At 42.2% G+C, this 19,739-nt stretch overlaps 1 protein-coding gene and 1 long non-coding RNA gene across 2 annotated transcripts in view; both read right to left on the reverse strand.

Annotated features, from left to right (window-relative positions):
• The window catches only part of LOC132955552 (uncharacterized), a 735,720-nt gene that overhangs the window by 703,957 nt on the left and 12,024 nt on the right, over positions 1-19,739 (reverse strand). The gene's annotated exons all lie outside the window — the stretch shown is intronic.
• meox1 (mesenchyme homeobox 1) lies at positions 8,570-18,065 on the reverse strand. Its single transcript, XM_061028429.1, has 3 exons — positions 17,108-18,065; positions 12,155-12,327; positions 8,570-8,845 (listed from the first exon to the last, which is right to left on the reverse strand). Exons 1-3 carry the CDS (start codon positions 17,607-17,609, stop codon positions 8,723-8,725), a joined length of 798 nt encoding a protein of 265 aa, XP_060884412.1. The 5' UTR covers positions 17,610-18,065; the 3' UTR covers positions 8,570-8,722.

A 19,739-nucleotide genomic window follows, 5' to 3' on the forward strand; every position in this document is an offset into this window, starting at 1 on the left:
ATTTCTTTTGTGAAGTTACTGCTGTTAATCGCTCATTTGAATCTTTTGCAAGTAGTGTCGATTCTATCTGACCAATCAGTTCACTGCATTGCCTGCTTTTTTAAAAATCAACTTGGGCCTGCTTGGAATCTCAGCCAATGTGATATCAAGACAAAGACTTGGCACCAGGAACTGTCTGCATCATTTGCCAATGGAAAATCAAATGGACCCATTCCAAACGGGTTGTGTTGACTTGACTGAAGAGCATATTGTGTCCACAAACAGAAGTCAATGTTTGTATGTAACCATGAAGGTGATCTCTTTCTCTAACTCAACAGCAGTTTCAGCCGTTTTTGCCAATGGAAAACCAAAATAAAAACTCCTTGGATGCAAATTAAGTCCAGTTTAGCTGAACCATGCCATACAAATGAGTGTTTGAAAATCGAGGACCTTGGAGGAGGCTATGTGTCCTATCAGCAATTAAAATCTCAGTTTTTGAACGCTTCTGGAACTTCAACTGAGGGGATACATAATTAAGTACCAGGAACGAGGTGCTATTGAAAAGTTTTGCCAACAATGGACAACCAAAAAAAAGAGAAAAAGGTTCCAAGTGAGATGAGATGAGATGAACCATGCTGTACCAAACAGGGCATTTGATACTAAAGACGTTAGAGCAGGATTTGACTCCTATCAGAAACCAGTGTTTCTTGTGTTATTGGGGTCCGAAGACCTTTATCGACTCTTTACCACCACATATAGTTTTAGTTGAATTTGATTAACAAGCAAACTGTGATTGAGGAAATGCTTTAAAAGCTTGGTTTGCAAAGGTCTAATTGGTCTATTAAGAATGGCAGAGTTGAGACGGATTAGCTATTTTTGTTCAGATATGACGACGTATTGCAAAAAGATCAAATAGCTTCTGTAGAATCAGAGACAAAAAAATGTGGACCTTATGATGGATGATTGTTTTTGCCTGGTTTGGTTGATGTCTTTGAGGCGGACAGTGAAGCTTCACTCTTCACTTTCATGCTGTGTGAACTTTCTGTTTGCTTACTGGTGAACAAGGCCGTCTATGTTCACCGTGCTCAGCAAACAGTGTGATTGAGTGGTCCTCTGTGTGATGATTCGCAGACTCTATAACTGCTGCTTTCTGCTGGATTTCCTGGCTCCACGTGAGGAAGGACGCAGCGGGTCCAAAGTACCAACCAGAGGGAGCCGTACTCCAGAGTCCCACGGCCTCAGGTTCTAGTAACCTCTGCGCTCTAAAACACAACATCCAACGGAGGCTTTGTAGGAAGTTTCCGATAATTTAATGTTGTGCAGCTTCTCAACTTTGGCCCGTCTTTGGCTGATTGTGCAATGGAAACGGAAGATTTACAACTCCTGCAGGAGTCGCTAATCACCGGAGACGAGACGTTTGAGGGGTGGGGGGAGGGGGGGGGGGGAGGATGAGCAGAGGCGGTCTGCATGAGTGTCCAGTTCTGTATACATCAGACTGACTCCACACAGGCTCACCATCAGGTACACAGACAAGCTCACACACATGCAAACACACGCTCCTTGTATGCCTCCTTCAACACAACTGCCGTCTTGGGAGGATGTGCAGAAGACATCACATATTTCCTCCTCCTCCTCCTCCTCCCTTTCTTGGTGTTTGGCGGTTTCTGTCCTGCATGTGTGCGCGGCTGAAAAACAGATACACAAAACAGAGCGGCTCAAAGAGAAATTTATTCGCAGGTTGGCTTAAAAATAACAACAAGGATATGAAGAAAGAGAGGATGTGAGTCTAGTCACTGCCTCTGGCCCCTTTTTTGAATAAGTGGATGAAAGATGAGAGAAAGAGGGCAGAACAGAACGACAGGAGAACAGTCTTCTTCCATTAAGTTTCTCCTGGGTCCATTACACATGACAAAACCCAGGGTACCATGCGGCCGCAGGCAAGGTGAGGCGGACATGTTCATGACGGATTGTTACTGTAAGATTTCAGGAACGTAATCAGCAACAGGACGAGACCAAAAAACATCCCCAAGGTCGTTTCAGATTAGTCCGTCAAACTAAATAATTCAAGATATCACGTAATTATGCTATTTTCACTTCAAGGCCCGAGGAAATTTGGCTTGGAGTATTGAAAAAGTCCAATATGACATCAAAGTTGAGAGTCTTATATGCATCTACAAAAATCTGAGTTAGAATAAACCTTCATAGCTGTAAGAGAGTCCTGCACATTTGGCTCTTTTGCCCATTATTCAAGACTCGTATCTGCATGACCAATCACATTTTGACTCACGTCTTAAAGCAACCTTCAATTTGAAGATTGACATTTTGCAGCTTTATCTGTTTGCCTTCAGTTTTAGAAGTGAAGCAGAGGCCAAGCCTTTAAAAATTGTTCATTAGGGTTAAGCTACAATATGCTTTGTCATCCATATCCTATAGCTAGCAGTTAGCTCAGATGCTAAATTAAACGGCTCTTCAACCGCCTTCATTTAGCTCCCTCAGCCATAAAATAGACAACCAATGAAAGTGCAGCTGTCAACACGCTGGGTCGACATAGCCAAAAAGCTACTTTTGACTTTCCTTAAGATTGCGGTCATGAATTTGTGTCATCTTTGGGGCGCTGCTGGCCTAGCGGTTAGGTCGCATCCCATGCACAGAGGCTATAGTCCTCAAAGCAGGCGGCCCAGGTTCAAGTCCGACCTGTGGCTCCTTTTCCTGCATGTCATTCACCACTATCTTTCTCTATGCAAAATTTACCTCTCTGTTCACTGCCCTATCTAAACGAAGCAAAAAAGCCAAAATGACTCTTTAAAAAAAAGTTTTGTGTAATTTATGTTACACATTTCCAAGCTTAAAGCTACTATGAGGAGTCTTTAAGTTGTTAGGACGCAGATTGACATTAATACTGATGCCTCTTTACGACCTACAAAAGAGAGCTTCACCAGATACAGGACTTTCTCGCAAACACACGCTCGGACCTCCCTAACCCTCCCTTTCCCCCCCGTCCAGACTTTATTATACCATCATGATGTTATCTTAACTCTCCCTATCTCAGGTTTTCACAGCAGTGTTCTTCCATATCAGTCTGTCAGACTCTGGAGAGAGAGAGAGAGCGAGAGAGAGAGTCTTTGATCATGACCAACGAGCTGCCGTCTCCGCCGCGCACAATAACAATGTGCAGATGGAGCTCACACTGCACAGAGGCAGGGAGGGCCCCGGTAGGAGAGGGGACATGCTTTAATTTCTACGCTAGCCTCTTGTAGAGCTGACCTTCACACCTCCGGCCATCCATCAAGATCTTTCCCGCCAAGTAAAAGCTGCATGGAGCTGGAGCAAATGAATGTATGTTGGAGCGGAAGAGCAGGTGAAGGAGCACGAGTTGTGTTTCAGACATAACAAGGACAAACGTTTGGTTGATGAGACGTGCCCCATCCACATCACCCATTCATTATCTCTTAATGAGAATCTTCTAACAAGTGTTGTGCTCCTCTCTTTTAAACAAAGGTGTCTAAATTTAGCTTTCAAAAGCTGACGAGTGAGTAAATGAACTTTTCTGATTTCTTACTCTACCCACTGTCCTGTCTCTACAATAAAGGCATAAAAAGCCACCCCAAAAAAATCTTTAAAAACACATTTACATCCATTTTAGAAAGAGCAGGTTTTCAGGAAGAAATGACAACAAGTGCAGATAGTATGCTCAGTCAGGACATAAGCTGCCACTTCACTCTACTCGGAAAGACTTTCCTTGTTTTGTTACTTTGTCTTTCTTCTCCATCCATCACATGCACAATACACTTTCACACAACCACTCACTTACACTATTGATATCACTGACATCCATACTTCATTCCTTTTGCAAGTTAATTCATATTTTTGTAAATAAATTAGTGTTATTAATTGTTATTTCGTTGTCTCTCCCTTTATTTTACCATGGCCTTTGAGCCGGTCATGACAAATTGGAAAAGAAAATGAAGTTGTTACCAACCACATGCAAAATGTCAGAGCAAAGTTTGAAAACACAAAGATGCATGTGAAACATAAACTTCCAAGTGTTCAATGAATGAAGCTTCTCTGCTGCAGTTATTTGAAAACTTTGCCACATACATTAAGACGTCACACATTTGTTCCTATGGGTCAACTGTAATTACACTCTGCTTTTGTTGTTTCCATTCTTTGTAATTATTCTGTTATTTTGTTGTCCTCTCATGATCATTTAAAATGAGTACATGCCCTCAATGATTCCTCAAGATGTAAATAAAGGTTCTATGTATTTAAAATATATGGTGTTGTACGTTGTTACATTGCAGTTTGCACATGGACAAAATAAAATGAAGGCCAAGACTACAGTCTGGATTCTAAATCCTCCTCGTCAGGGCTGTAAACACAGTTCCATAAAAATGTGCTAAAACGCTCTGACTGGAAGTTTATTTTGCAACATGTTGGACTTTCCTCAGAACAAAATGAAGCATGCATGATGAGTCACTGTGTGTGTGTGTGTGTGTGTGTGTGTGTGGGTGACTCTACAGGTGCACCTAGTCAAGGATCCAGGGCTTGATTGGAGCCACATGAGGCCAATTAACAGCAGGTAAAGCCATTACAGATGAAGTCGGAACGATACGTTCCTGTAGCATCGACACGTTCTCGTACAGATATTGATTTATTATGTGACACATAACGACTGGATTGCTATTTTTCTCCGATTTTGCACGAGGAATGAATTATATTTAAGGAAGGATTACTTGAAGTAGATCCGTTATTGTGTCAACTCTAATCCTTTTTGAATACATTGAGGCTAACTGTAGTCTAACCGCATTGTTCAGTATTTCTGTTCTATCCAAATAAATGATTCACAACTGGGACCGTTTTTAAAAATGGACACGGTGCAGTGCAGCTGCACATGTAACCACATTTGTCCACAAATGCGACATTTTTAGTTCAGCGCTGGTGACGTGAACTACTCACTGTAATGGACTATTTGGCTGGAATCATTGGTAATCTGTTGCTTTTAGTGGCCGCGCACCTTCGCCTGTTTTAGAAATATTCCTGTTGAGCGCTGACGGTGAAGTCACCCACGACTACTTCAAAACTCTGACCAATGTTTTCTTATTGCTCTTCGCCCGCAGAGACGGTCGTATTCAAAGCAGAGGAGTTATTTCAAGAATGTTTCCTGCAGCTGAATCTGCTTTTAACATCACAGCTGGGGAAGATGTCGTTTGAATTAAAAAAAGCCTCTCTCTTCACTCTCGGTGGCTGCGGCAGCGATATTCTCAGATGCGAGTCGCCTCGACTTGTTCTCCCGCTGCAAATCTGTTCATCTTACATCAATAGAAAAACAGACGAGGCGTTAGAACGTTTACGCTGGGGTAGGAGAAGTGTAAGGGGACCTACAGTTTTGTTCCATCTTTGGGTGTTTTTGGCATGGTTTAACATCCCACAATCACAACACCACCAATTATGTCTAATCCATTAATTTGGCCACCCGTGTGCCTTTAAAAGGAGCCTCTATGGTGAAAGAACAACATTCCAGTTTCATTAGTTTACACTGCTGATATTAATACTATCATTACAATTGGACATGGTTTATTTTGACTACTATTACCACTAATACAATAATAGAGCCTAATAGAGGCCGAGGGGGGAAACAGGCACAGGACTGACTTAGAGTTATTCCGCCCCCCCAGCAGCTGCAGCGGAGGCCCACAGAGGTCAGACGTACAGTAACTCTTGACCCGGACTCCGTGTGTGTGTGAGACAACCATCCCGCCCTCCCACCAACTCCGGTCCCTGCAGACCAGCAGAGAGGGCAGTAACCTCTGAAGGCTTTGTTTGGTTGGCCGGAGTCTGAGCATAGGCCCACCATTGTAAGCGCGGGGACTCCGACGCTCTGCCTCTTGTTTTCTTTGGGAAGCAGGAAATTGGATGACTGGCTACCTGCTACAACAACATCCTGCACTTGAGAAGCCGTCTTTTCACCCATACCCACCTATTATTTCCCTTTTCCATCGTGCGCAAGTGGTCAGCCAAGCCAGCAAGTCTTTTCTTTTTTTCCCTCCTCCCTCTGCTCCTGGGGGCCCCGTGCGTGGGTTTGTAGAGGTTCCACTCAGGTTGAGATCAAATTGGCCCCATCCAGATGCTTCCGTTGAAAATAGAGTGTGGGGGCCAAATATTTCAGCTCTCGGAGTGCGACTCCACCTCGTCAGGTTAATGGCCCTTTGTGAGTCGGTTGATGGTGGCCAAAAATGAATGTTCCCATTCAAACCCACACACTCAGGGTCTGCTTACAGGGTCTGTCAGTGCCTGTCGGGTCACTTCAGACCAATCAGAGTGATCTACGTTTGGTCTGCAGGAGACCACTCTGCGGTATAAAAACATCCTTCAGGATTACGGAGCTATACAGACAGGATCAGGAGAGCTGATTCTGATCTGAGCTCAGGGACATTTGACCCATATGTGAGATATCAATGAAGATAATTATGCCATCATAGGAAGGGATTTTGTGTAGCGCTTAGCGGGTCACCCCAGACTACACACTGCAGTCCCCATACAGGAAGACTTGACCTGAGATACAATAATGTGACTGATACCTTTAAGGTGTTGGTAAAAGAACACTGAAGCTGAATGCATTGCCAGTCATTAGTTTGATTATAGTTTATCAGGTTTGTATTTGTTTTAAGAAGGTTTCTATATTGATTTTACCAAACCAGGTGATGTTTCCAACCTGCTCATGTCAACTTGAAGCAAACCAAGAGTTCAGCTGAAGTTTTAAGCCACAGTTATTGAAAGCAACACTTCAGGGGAACGAGCTGCTAACTCAACACTGAAATAACACTAAGTTCATTTTGCAAACATGATTTTTGAAGATTGTGGTCATGACCTTTGAACCAGGAGAAGTTACTTTTTGGTAGATTTTAGTTAGGTCAGGGTTAGGACTCACTGCGAATTGAGGCTGTTTCTGTCCCATTTTGAGTCGCACGTCAGCTGAATCTGAGCTAAATAGCATGTTGTTTGAGGTGCAGTGTACAAAGGGGGGGCACGAGGGTCTGATCAGCTGCTCCCGACCGGCATATTTTCACACGGTGAGAGCAGAGCCACGAGCCCCAACCTTCAGGCTTTTTTCCTGATCGCTTCCCCACAAACAAACAGACACCGTCTGTAATCACCATGCCAACAGCAGACGTGCTTGTTTCATTCGTCTTTTCACTCTCCTATCACCCTACCTTGTGTTTGTTGGAGATTCTGAGTGTGTGTGCTCATGTGAAAGAGTTTTCGACAGTATTTGTATTTCAGCTGTGCATATGAGGCAACTGAAACACAAAGAGATCTGACTTTGACCTCTGTCTGTCGGAGTTTTCAGCTGAAACTTTATTGCCAAATGCCAATGCTCCGTCCCGATTTACCACGTACAGTGTAAGCACTCAGTTCATACTGGACAATCAGACCGTATAGTGTGAGCTCATAATTCATGAGCTTCGGTTGTGTGTCATAAATGATTTTTGGCTGGAAAAAAGCTGATTCAACCTAAACAAGGTGATGAACGCATTGAAAGAACTGAACATTAAAGGTATGGTGTCACAACCAAAACAATAAACCAAAAGGAGCTCAAATGCTGCATACAGCTCAGGGCCAGGCTTATAACAGTAGTTCATAGTTCATTTTGAGTGGTTGCTTTTTTTGTTTATTCTGAAAAATGCAACTTTGATGTTTCTGTTGATAGAAAATGGCATTTTAGGGTTTCTTATGTCTGTATGAGACTTTTGTGGTGCCATAAATCAGCACAGCCCTGTTTGAATAACTTCAAAAATAATTTGACATACCTCTGGAAAAATAAAATATTACTGTAAGGAAGCATGCAAGCACACACACAAACACACACACACACACAGGATTTATAACTAATGATGCCAGTTTCCAACTTCAAAAGCGAATGGAAGCAAAACTCCTCAGTTATAATTTTGTTGTCAAGTCTGTGGATATCATCATGTCTGATCCAAAGATCTACACGCGATAACACCATCAGCCAAGAAAACACAACGGCCTACCGTCCAATCCTAACTCGATTGTTGCGGGTGGAAGAAATTATCAAGATTTTTTTCCCCATTTTGCAGATGATTTATTCTTTTTGCAGAAACAGGCAACATCTGTGTTTCATCTATAACATTCAAAATGTATAAAAGAATAGAAAAAAATGGTTGACAGAAAAAAACACTATATCCTAGGAAAAAGAAAACTGACAAAACTCAAAAAAAAAAAAAAAAAAAAATCTGATTTGGAGGCACTTATGGCTTGGCAAAACTTGTGCAGTCTGAGTTTTCCCAGGTGGTTGTAGTCAAGCGTCAAAGGTTTCATGATGGGAATCAAAGGGGATGAACTCAAACACCATCACATCACGGTTTGATATGTCATCAATGGCCTTTAAGCTGCTGCCTGGACTTTGTCACTGATCTACAATGACCACCAAGTATAATCTCTAATATTTAATCACAGTCAATGCAACAAGAGGCGGCCTTTGAAGAGATTATTTATCAATAAAGTATCAAAATGCAGTTCATCATGGACAAAAATGGACTATTTACAACAGCAAAGGAGAGGTTCAGTGATTTCTCCTTTGGAATTTAAGAGTTTCTAAAAATTGTTGTGATTCCTGCAGCTTTCCAAAAAAAAAAAAAAAAGGGTTCCACAAGATGTCCAGTTGTCCTTTTGGGTTTATATTTCGTTCACATCTCTTTCACAAAATGCAGACCAGCTGTTTTCACTCAGAGCTGGGCGAGGCAGCCGAGTCTATGTCGTCGTTTTCCAGGTCGTTGGGGGAAGAGGACTGTCCTCCCTTTACCCTCTTCCACTTCATCCTCCTGTTCTGGAACCACACTTTCACCTGGAGAAAGAAAGAAAGGTCTCAATTAGAATTTAGAGTCAGATACAAAAAGTGTCAATTCAGCTTTAAGGGTAAATACAGTGTCATCAGCATATAGAGACAAATTAAATAGTGTCATCAGCATATAGAGACAAATTAAATACAGTGTCATCAGCATATAGAGACAAATTAAATACAGTGTCATCAGCATATAGAGACAATAATTAAAATGATCACACTCCAAAAGCTGAAATATTTGGCCCCCCCACACTCTATTTTCAACATCTGAATGGGGCCAATTATTGTCATCAGCACATAGAGACAAATTAAATACAGTGTCATCAGCATAGAGGGATAAAAAATTAAATAGTGTCATTGGCATATAGACACAATAATTATTGTGATGTCAGTATACAAAAAAGTTACGATGAATATGAGTTTTGGCATGTTTTGAAATCTTCAATTAATTAATCATTTGGTATTTTTGGAACCAATGATTAAACAGTTTACGAAAATTTTGCAGATTTTCCGATAACAAATTTAAAATGTTGAGGTTTGGGACAGTTGGTTATACAAAACAAATAATCTGAAGACATCCCTCTGACATTTTAGAAACCAAACATTTGGGCAATAGTTAAAAAATGTATCATTAGTCACAACTCTCCTAGAATTTAATGCATAATAAATAAATACATTATGTATGTATCATGAAAAGTTTGATCAATTAGGATCTACACTTGATAACAGAAACTGGTACAATGTTTTTTCTTCCAATTTTGAACTTGATAACTGTGGGTTTCCTCTCTGTTTGGCAATTTTGAGCAACATGTACAGCATGGTCAGCAGAAAAACAGACAAATAATCCCCCTTCAAATCTCCCATGGAAGTATATAAACTGGCTCCGCTTGCGTTGGCCTTGCATGGAGCATGAATTGTCCGTGGAGAGTGTTTAGTTCTGGCTCAAAAATCTCAGCCAATGCAGACAGAGAGTATCGTATAGACAGGAGGTCAAAAGAGTCAACTATGAGGATGTCAGCCTACACAGGATGTACTCGCTGTGTGGATTGTGCTCATCTGTGTCATCGCACTGCTCAGAAATGAGAATGATATCATGGTTTTACTGTCCGGCCAAGAATAGAAGCAAACACACACTTCCTGAGACGAAAGATAATTACAGTAAAAATGTGGAAGGAGAACAGATGAGAGAGTTTCTATTGTGAAGTCTGCGATTGACAACAACACTGTAACCAGCCAGAACATTTGAAGCAAATAAAACGTATTTAAACCTGTTAATGTCATAATACAAAGACAGGACGCTCAAAGTTATTTCCTTCATTTATTAAAAGTTTAAATTCTCCAGTGCTGTGATTTTCCTTGGACAGCAACGATCACATAAAAGAGTTAAACTACATTTTAAATTCTAGAAGTCTCGAGATGCAAAGTGCAGATTTTTTTGAGAATCTCAGGCCTCAGAAGTTTTAAGGCGACTCCTTCTCTCTTCAAACTGCTAAGAATTTCCACCTTAACTCGTGGATTCAGAAGAATCCGCTCCCACAGGCTTCATCTCGGGGGTCTTTCTCCTCGCTGTGATTGATTGAGAGGACAGATGAAAGCCAAGAGTGTGTAGGATGAGTCGGAAAATAGTCGACAGGTTTCACCGGGAGCTCAGAGTGAAGATGGAACCTGGCTGTGTGAGCGAGTCGGTCTGCAGGAGAGTGTGTGTGTGTGTGTGTGTGTGTTCAGGAGATCTGGGAAACAGATTATGGAGCAGACGGCAGTATGTGTGGTCACTGTGGCACCGCTGCCTCATTAGGATGAAGCGGGGACACCGCGGGTCTGCCAGCAGGCTGACGTTTAATCCAGCGGCATCGACACGTGTTCTTCTGATTTCATCAAGTCTGCAGCCGCTCGATCATCCAAGCTGCGTGTCGTCGTGCGACAACCACAGGATGGCAAATATGGTGGAAAAAGCATTTCATTATATTTCGTATGCAGGGATTTGTGATGTCATGACGTAGGAGAGACATCTAGAAAACTGTGGGTACTGTCCATTTGATCCAAGTGATCACAATGGACTCAGCTGTGTGGATGTGGTCAACCACTTACCTTTATCTCGGTCTCTCTGACTGTTTATGAAACACCAGATATAGGACTTATAGCGGCGACTCTTTAGTGAGATTTACTTATTTTTTAACGGCACATAGCCCTGATGTTATTATCGTTAAACCCTGTGTTAGTGTTTTTCCTCTTCGCACATGTTATATTCATATGTGTACATTTGAGGTTGTGTATTTTGATTGTGTGTTATTATGGGATTTAAGTGTTTCCATGCTGCAATATGTTTCCCCTACATGATATCAGGTCTTAAATTGTAGGCACACATTTGTCTGTGACTGCTCACGTGACGGTGTTCAAGATGGCGCAGTACAATGTGACCCCGAGTCTGATGAAGAGCGTGCGCGCTCGATATGTCCCCCTGGTGAAATAAATGTCTGGAGCCCTGCAGGGTGATTCTTTTCCTCGACTCTGCACCTGCCCTATCCGGTTTAGAAGTGTGTGTTTTCTCCTTTTTTTTTAGTACAGTTTATTTATTTTGCATCAACTTTATACAACTATCAAGCTGTTTGTGATTTTGGTGAAACTTTTCCAGACATTTTTCCAGATTTTTGTGAACAGTTTGAAAGTAAAGATGCAAAAAAAAAGAAAATCTAAATCAAGCACTCAAAAAAAACATTTTCTTACATTTATTTTTAACTCTTTCTAACCTTTCATTACATGTTTATTCTTTTTTTTATATATATATCTCAAAAGTGAACTTGGATGTTTTTTCATTTTTAACCCTAGAACCTTCAGCATTATTTATTGCTGATCTGTCGTGCATCATTTGTTACGGCTTACGAGCTTCACCCACTCTGGACTCTTTGATTACACTTTGGATGTTGATGTGTGATACGTGATACGTTTGTTTTTTGTGCTGTCATTCATGCGAGCTGTGTTTGCACTGAAGCTTTTTAAACGACTGTTCCTCACAGATAAATAAAGGTATTTGAATTTGAATGAACCTTTTTTTTTGTCTTTTTGAATTTGTCACATGAATCTCAGTACCTCATGCTGATTTTTTGGGAGCTTTCATTTGTTTGAATTTGTTCTAAAATCAGAGATTCTTTGACTGTGGTGAAAAAAAAAGAATGATATTCAACTTTTTATTTCTTATTTAAGAGCTGTAATCGACACACGGACAGAAGAAAGGGCCGATATGTGGTGATAATATTTGTGTCTTGTTTTTCCATTCCAGCTCAGAGACCCTGTGTGAGAGGATTGTCGTAGTACCTGTCTCTCTGTGAGGTCCAGGTTGACGGCGATCTCGTAGCGCCGGAGTCTGGTCAGGTAGTTGTGGTGGGTGAACTCGGCTTCCAGCTCTCTCAGCTGCTCTTTGGTGAACGCCGTGCGCTCTTTCCTCGCCTTGCAGCTGGAGTCCACCTTAAAACTGGAATCCTGGATATCTGGAGGGAGACAGAAAGAAAAACAGATATCATGAAGCGTGAGCAGCAGACACATTTAGTGCTTTCTTTAATGGGTGGTACAAACAAATTCACACTTTTTCATGCACATATTTTGGTTTCTTTTTGTCTAAAATTGTGAGAAAATATATTTTTTTAAAGAAAGTTATCCAACATTTGCGGCCGAGTCAACAGGCGTCCTGTTTTCCTTTCTCCCACTTGACCCTCTTGGTTTCATTTCATCCACAGCTTCTCTGATTCCAATTAGCTCTCCACTCATTTCTTGACCAGCCTCCAGTGGACTATTAAACAGACCTCAAGGACCTTTCCGACCAACAAACCACAACTCTAAAGACTCTTAAATGGGGGCCCCCTCATATAGTAAACACCAAAACCAGCACTTTAAAACGGGACCACCCTGACCTGAGCTCATGAGTCCTGTTCACCTGCAGCGGGAGTCAAAATGAGCATGTGCCACTCTGTGATTGAAGATGTATTGTCTTTCTTATTTCTCTTCATGTGTACACATATTTAACTTCATGAAAATGTGTGCTTGTAAACCTTCGTCCCTGGTATGTGTGAGAGAATATCTTCGCAGGGCAGGGGCCACCGGCCCCGCCACAGAGGGACCGAGTTAGCAGAGGAATGCAGCGGAACATCGTTAAAGCCTCTAACAAAAGAACAAAGGTGCGGATGTGTCCAGGTCCGAGCGCTGCGAGGGTGTGTGTCAGAAGGTTTCCCTCCGGACGACTGAGGGGGAGATTCACATTAACTCATCTCTACCTGACAGCAGATACATCAGGAGGAAAAACCCCGGATATATCTTTATGAAGGTGGCGGTCCGTTTGGAGGGATCGACCAGGAAATGTGGGTTTAAGATTTAACACACAAAATATATGAGGGATAAGACAAGACTGATTCTGTTTATTTCTAAATATCCTGAAGTTTCCGGCCTTCCTTAAATTTTCCTTAAAATAAAAGTCAACCTTATTTAGAATCAGAAATGGAAGCACGTTGATTTAACTTTTAGTGAACCTCTCTGGTGTATTAAAGAGAAAGACATTGGGTAATAATTGTGTAATGGTAGCGACACCAGCAGCAGCAGCTGAGGTAATCTTAAGAAAATGGTTCTAATTTGTCAAAGTGAGAAGTTTTTCTCCGTGCTTGCCAGAGCAGCGAGCCAGACGATGAAAAGGACTGCAGTACCTGGGCCAGATGTGACTGTGCAAGACCAGGACGTGTGTGTTTGTGTGTGCATGTGTGTGTGTTTGTGTGTGCATGTGTGTGTGTTTGTGTGTGCATGTGTGTGTGTTTGTGTGTGCATGTGTGTGTGTTTGTGCTGCAGTGCCCAAAGAATCCTTCTTCTTCTTCTTGAAGTGTCATTAATGACGCGCTGCCCCGAGCGTGCCGTCAGCTCTGGTGGAGAGCAGAGTTTAGTCAGACTGAACACCTGGCAGCTGGGGCACCCCCCCCCCCCCCCAGACGCCCCCAATAAATATCCAGCACAGCCAGAGACCGTAAACTTGCAGGGGGGAGAAAGCTTCTGCACCCAGCGGGGGGCCGCACTAAGACAGCATTTGGTGCATTTTTTTGGGTGGATGGTGCAAAAGGAGTTTGTTTTCATCAGAAGAGAACTAAAGCTGCTGTAGTGTAGAGATAGTTTTAAAAGCAGAGACCACAGGTGAAAACAACAGGTGTGACTGATGGCTCAACGTGTGTGTGTGTGTGTGTGTGTGTGTGTGTGTGTGCAGGACTTCAATTAGGACTTTTTATTGGTCACTCTTAATTTAAAGCTTCTTCTCTACCATTTGTCAGCAGTATTACAAATCTTTAAAAACACTTTATGATGTATCAGGTAAGAGGTGTTGTGTGTATTTCTATAAACACACACCTGGTATATACACACTCTATAATAATAATCATACAGTAAAATGGTTTATAGGTCTTAATGATGTAGCTGTATACAAATATTATAGGTTTTTATAGCTGTGTAAGGACTGGTTGTTCACTGCTGAATAATTAATATATATATATATATATATATATAACACATGAATAATTAATACTCAGAAGTTTGAATAAGTTTTAGACTTTTTGAAGGTCTTGAATCACCTGACAATAATTTACACACGTGTTCAACTGTTTTTAATTACTCTTTTACAAATCATAACACATTTAAACTACTCCTTTTTATATATTTAATCACACACACATTAGATTTTTTCACTTGTTAACTGTGTGTACACTGAAACTGATGCATCAGGACAGAGATAGAAAGAAAATTTAACTATTAAAGTGTGTCAAAATAAATCTGTTAAATGTTCATATTCTGCAATTTAACATTCAGTGTGTCAAATATTATGTTTTATTTCTTGTATTTTTTTTAACTTTTGGATTTATTAGACAATCTAATAAATTATTCACTCATTCTTTTATTAAATCTTTGGGCTTTTTATGCCTTTTTTTAGAGACAGGTCAGGGGATAGAGACAGAAAGCAGGAGAGAGAGAGAGTGGGGAACATCATGCAGGAAAGGAGCCACAGGCCAGATTTGAACCTGGGACGCCCGCTTAGAGGACTGTAGCCTCCGTACTTGGCACCACCAGCGCCCCAAATTATTAATTTTATTTTTAAAGCAACAATTCACAACTTAAATTATCCCAGTAACCTCTCTACACACAGCCTCGACCAAATCTGTTCAGATCAAACATTGATTACAGTTTGTTTTTTAATAAGCAGAATCAGTGGTCACACGTTGGATGAGAGTCAGCGTCAGATAAAAAGTTCAGACTTTTTTGGACACATGCTCCACATTTCCATATCTGTATAAACACACACACACACACACACACACACACACACACACACACACTCTCTCTGTCTGTAATGTGAATGCCTTCAGGACATTTTCCTAATATACGGTCTTCTAGCAGCGAGTCAACACAAAGACCAAATGTCTCTCTCTCTCTCTTTTTTTTTTTTTTCTTCTTCTACAAACCCCGAGCTGATGTAGTGGTCAGACATGTTGCATGCACTCAGTGGGAGATTGTGTTACGGCTTAACGACAGGAAAATGTCAATGGATAAGAATGTAAAAAGTGGGCTCAGAGGCAGAGTGATTTTACCAGACGTGGTCTGGCATGTTTTCAGTGTAGTGAGGGAGGTTACAACAAGGTAAGGGAGGAAGGGGGGGGAGGTCTGCACGCCCCCACAACCCCCTTTCATTTGGCTGTTGAAGACATTAGTCATGTAACTTTTATTAATAATATCATCTGTGCTCTTTCAAATCAGCCATAAATGCTCATAAGAATGAAGTTCAGACGCACTGCTGGATGACGTCTGTGTGTTTTTAAATGTTTGTTTATGATGCAGGAAACTCGATAAAATAAAAGCTTTTTTTCTTCATGTCACTATGACCAAACCTCTTTTAAAATCTGTGCAAAAAAACTTACAAACATCAACCACAGGCTGCATTAACTGTAGGTAAAAATATCCAGCACTGATTTCAAACTGGTTCTATCTTTATGTTAATGAAAGTTAAAAAGGCCGGCCTGATAATAAAAGCATAAATCATCACAAAGCAAACAGGCCGAGCACTTTCACTGATGAAACGTGAACGCTTTGGAAGTATTTTTTTATTTTGATTCTTATTCAAACTAAAATATTTTCTTTCGTCCTTTTCACCAGTTTTGGTTTTGTTATGTGTGACACTTTGAGGAACGGGTTGGTCATGGATATCACTTTCCTTTTGCTTCCTATTAGCGAGAAGGAAATCTGAGAGGGGCGATAAATTGCACCCTAATCCAAAAGCATACAGAGGTGTATCTCAGCTGTTATATATATATATATATATATATATATATATATAAAGATACACACATGCATTCTTTAGCAACACACAGTGATTTAATACGAGGGTTGAATTCACAGTAAATATTTAAGTCACTTTTGGTTATTGGTGTTTTGGTGACGCAGCTGAAAGACGTTTTTAACTCGATCACTTTTTAGAAGCTTCAGTGGAAAAAAGTTCTAAACTGACAATAAATCTCTGTTAGAAGAAATGTTACACTTTAATTTTGTATTCATTTTATCCCTACAGACTCTTAAATCTCTACCACAGAATGATGATTCAGTCTGAAACACCTGTGATGCCCCCCCCCCCCCGCTCCCCCTCCCCCCTCTTTACAGAAGCCTGATGTCATCCTGAGTGCGCTCATCTCTTATTAAACAATAGTCCATTTCCAACGGATGCATCGGCGCAATGAAACTCTCGCACACATCTCGCTCATCGTTCGGGCCTCCTGAAAGACTCGAACACAATAAGAGGATGCGACCGCTACTTTTTGAAGTGTGTGTCTTTCACCCCGCTCACCTCTCACACACTGATCCGGTTAAGAGAACAACCTGAAGATGAAGTAAGTGAGGAAACGCAGAGAGAGGATTTGTTGTCCCCTGCCAGCTGTGATGGAGGTGGAGGAAACTCTCGACCTTGAGGTATGTTGGACATTTTTTTTTTCAAACTTTGATTTACGCCTCCGTGCAGAAGGTCAGTTTCCATTTTTTGTCCTCTTTGCTAAATCAAAAGTCGTGCTGCGTCTCAGCGAATAGACAAACCATTATCGACATTATTAATATTCCCAAAAGTGCATTTTATAATTCTAAACTTTTCTTTTCTAAACCTTCCTGTGATTACTTTTTTGGAAGCGCTTCTCTCCCTAACTCGCCCCAGCTGCCTCCCATCCATCCATCCCCCCCCCCCCCCCCCCCCCCCCCCCGCCGACTCACCTGTGACATCTCTCTTCCTCTTACTGGAGCTCTTCTTGTCCGAGTCGGCCGACGCCACGCTCTGCGGCGAGTACTCTCCCTCGAGGCAGCCGGACGCAGCTCCCGGCAGCCTGTCTCCCCCCACTACAGAGTTCTCCAGGTCGGGGCCTCCGTTTGCGCACACCGCTACGGGCGCGACGACGGGCGGGGGGCAGGCCTCGGGCGCTCTCACCCGCGTCTCGCAGGGGTTGAACTGCCAGTCGGCCCTCTGGTAAGCCTGGCTCTCCTGGTACAGTCTGTCGTCTCGGGGGTAGGCGGCGTGAGGGGCCGGCGGCACCAGGCAGGAGCTGGTGAAGTCCGTGTAGGTCAGGAACTCGGGCTTCTGGTGCAGGGAGAAAGGGGCCTGCTGGTAGGGCGACTGCAGGTTGGCTCCTGGGACGCCCGAGTGAGGGTTCCTCATGCAGCCCCAGATGGAGCTGCTGGGGTGGGCGCTCCGCATGCAGCTGCTGGCCGGTTGATCCATAATGACGCAGAAACCTCACAAAGTCTTGATCAGAGTCAAAGTATTTTTCCCTTGTGGAGAAGTTCTTCTAATTAGGAGTTGGAAATGTGAGAAAAAATCCCCCTCAGCTGCCTAAATGCACATCATGGTCTCACTGCAGGCTGTTGACTCTTCCACAGTGCGAGGACAGACGCCTTCCTGTGACAGCGCGTTGTTTCCCTCTCTCTCTCTCTCTCTCTCTCTCTCTCTCTGGGAGCGAGTGTGACGTCCTTTTCGGAGCCTCGGGTCCTCTCACACACTTTCCCCCCCTCTCTGTCCGTGCTGTCCTCTCTCTCACACACACACTCTCTCTCTTGCTCCTCTACCTCTCACCGACTGATCTGACTGGCTTGTGGCTCGGCGGGAGAGCTGCATCCGCTAACTGCATGACTCCCCTCCTCGGGCTGGCTGTTTTCACAACTCTTCTAAGGCATTCTTGACAGGCGAGCCCTCCTCCCCGTTTAAAAAAAACAAAAAAAACCAAAAACGTTTAGGTGGGAAAGAGTGGCAAGTTTATGGAGTGTAACGTGAGATTGCAGGGGAGGAGCCCTGCACGGCCACATGTTGGTAGTACCCTCAAACCAACCCCTGCCTCATCAACTATTAATCACAAGGGGAAATTTTATATGCACATCTAATGGGCTTTCCAGACGCGGGGCTTTTTTAAAGGGACATTGTCTGTAAAAAATATGAAGCCAGCATCCACCCACATGAGAGCTGTGGACCCCCCGACTCATTTCAGCTCCTTAGCGCTTTCTGACACCCAATTTAGTTCCTTTTTTTTTTTGACACCCTTTAGAGGAAAGTTAACCCCCAACCATTTCCCCGTGCACCCTGATCCCTGCCTGTCCTCTCCAATCTGAAAACTCCTTTTTTCTCGCCCTGTTTTTATGACTTTCTCTCTGTGTGTGTGTGTGTGTGTGTGTGTGTGTGTGTGTGACGCTACACACCCAAATCCACCTGGCTGGACTTTCTTTTGCTCCGAGGTGATAGGACGACTGGATTTGATTCAGGCTGTGTGCAGGCTCTCACACCTCTTGAGGTTTCTCACTTGTGTGAAACACAATATAACATTTCAGAGCCATATTTCAAACACTACTTGTTAATATTTTCTCAGAGGAAACGCTGCGACCGAGGGGTTGTTCTATTTTTTTTTAGTGTGCATTCCATTGCTTGTGACAAAAGTCATGATTTTTCACATTTGGATGAACTGAGATGTTATTATCAGGGATGTAACGAGACACTCACGATAGGAAACACAGCATCACATCACGGGTTCATAATACGATTTCATCATGACGTTCTCATTCTTATAAAGAAATGAGTTTTATGTCAGCAATAAAAGAATAAATGTGATTCTTTTATTTCAATTATCTGACTATAAAAATCCAAAGTAGCCTTTTCTTTATTTTTCTTTATAAATAGGTCACACTTTTTCATGCTGAGGTTGCATAAATACTAATAAAAACAATACATAAGGGGCCCAGATAGCTTAGCGGCTATGACTCACACCCCATGTACTGTGGCAATAGTCCTTATTGCAGCAGTTTGCGGTTCAAATCCGACCTTTGGCCTTTGCTGCATGTCATCCCCCCACTCTCTCCTCCTGACACTTCCTGTCTCTCTTCAGCTGTCATCTCCAAAAAATGTCTTTAAAAAAACCCTGCAATACATAAAAAGTGACATTTATAATGTCTTACACTTTTTTTGAATTTTTTTTTATAAAATCAAAGAGCATTTTGGTAAATCTCTCGTGTTGCCTGTGTGTCTGGCATTTCAGCATGGAAAGCTTTTAAAAGACTCTGAAGGTTCTCAACAGTTGACCCTTTTAGAAGTTTTTATGTATTTTGTTGAAAAGTTGTTTTTTTTTAAACTGGCTTTAACGTGTTCATCGTCAGCACTAATCCTTGAAAAACCAATGCATGTAGTGACCTCTGTGTTTGTTGTGAACTTGTTGGGGGGGGGGGGGGGGGGTTAAATCTGCCCCACAGTGTATGTTATCAATATGTTTTTTGATTTCTCAAGCATCTGGACGTGACGCCATTTTTCGTTTTGCGTCGTGTTGGTTACACTATTTGTGTTGTTCATCAGTCTCTTGCAATATCTGCACAC

Source organism: Labrus mixtus, chromosome 21, assembly GCF_963584025.1.
Source record: "Labrus mixtus chromosome 21, fLabMix1.1, whole genome shotgun sequence".
NCBI lineage: Eukaryota > Metazoa > Chordata > Actinopteri > Labriformes > Labridae > Labrus > Labrus mixtus.

Excerpts from the sequence above, each read along its gene's own strand:
- meox1 (XM_061028429.1), bottom strand. The coding sequence starts at position 17,609 with ATGGATCAACCGGCCAGCAGCTGCATGCGGAGCGCCCACCCCAGCAGC. Across the intron at positions 12,328-17,107 it reads GAGGAAGAGAGATGTCACAG|ATATCCAGGATTCCAGTTTT; the intron begins GTGAGTCGGCGG and ends GTCTCCCTCCAG. Across the intron at positions 8,846-12,154 it reads TGGACCTCACAGAGAGACAG|GTGAAAGTGTGGTTCCAGAA; the intron begins GTACTACGACAA and ends TTCTTTCTCCAG.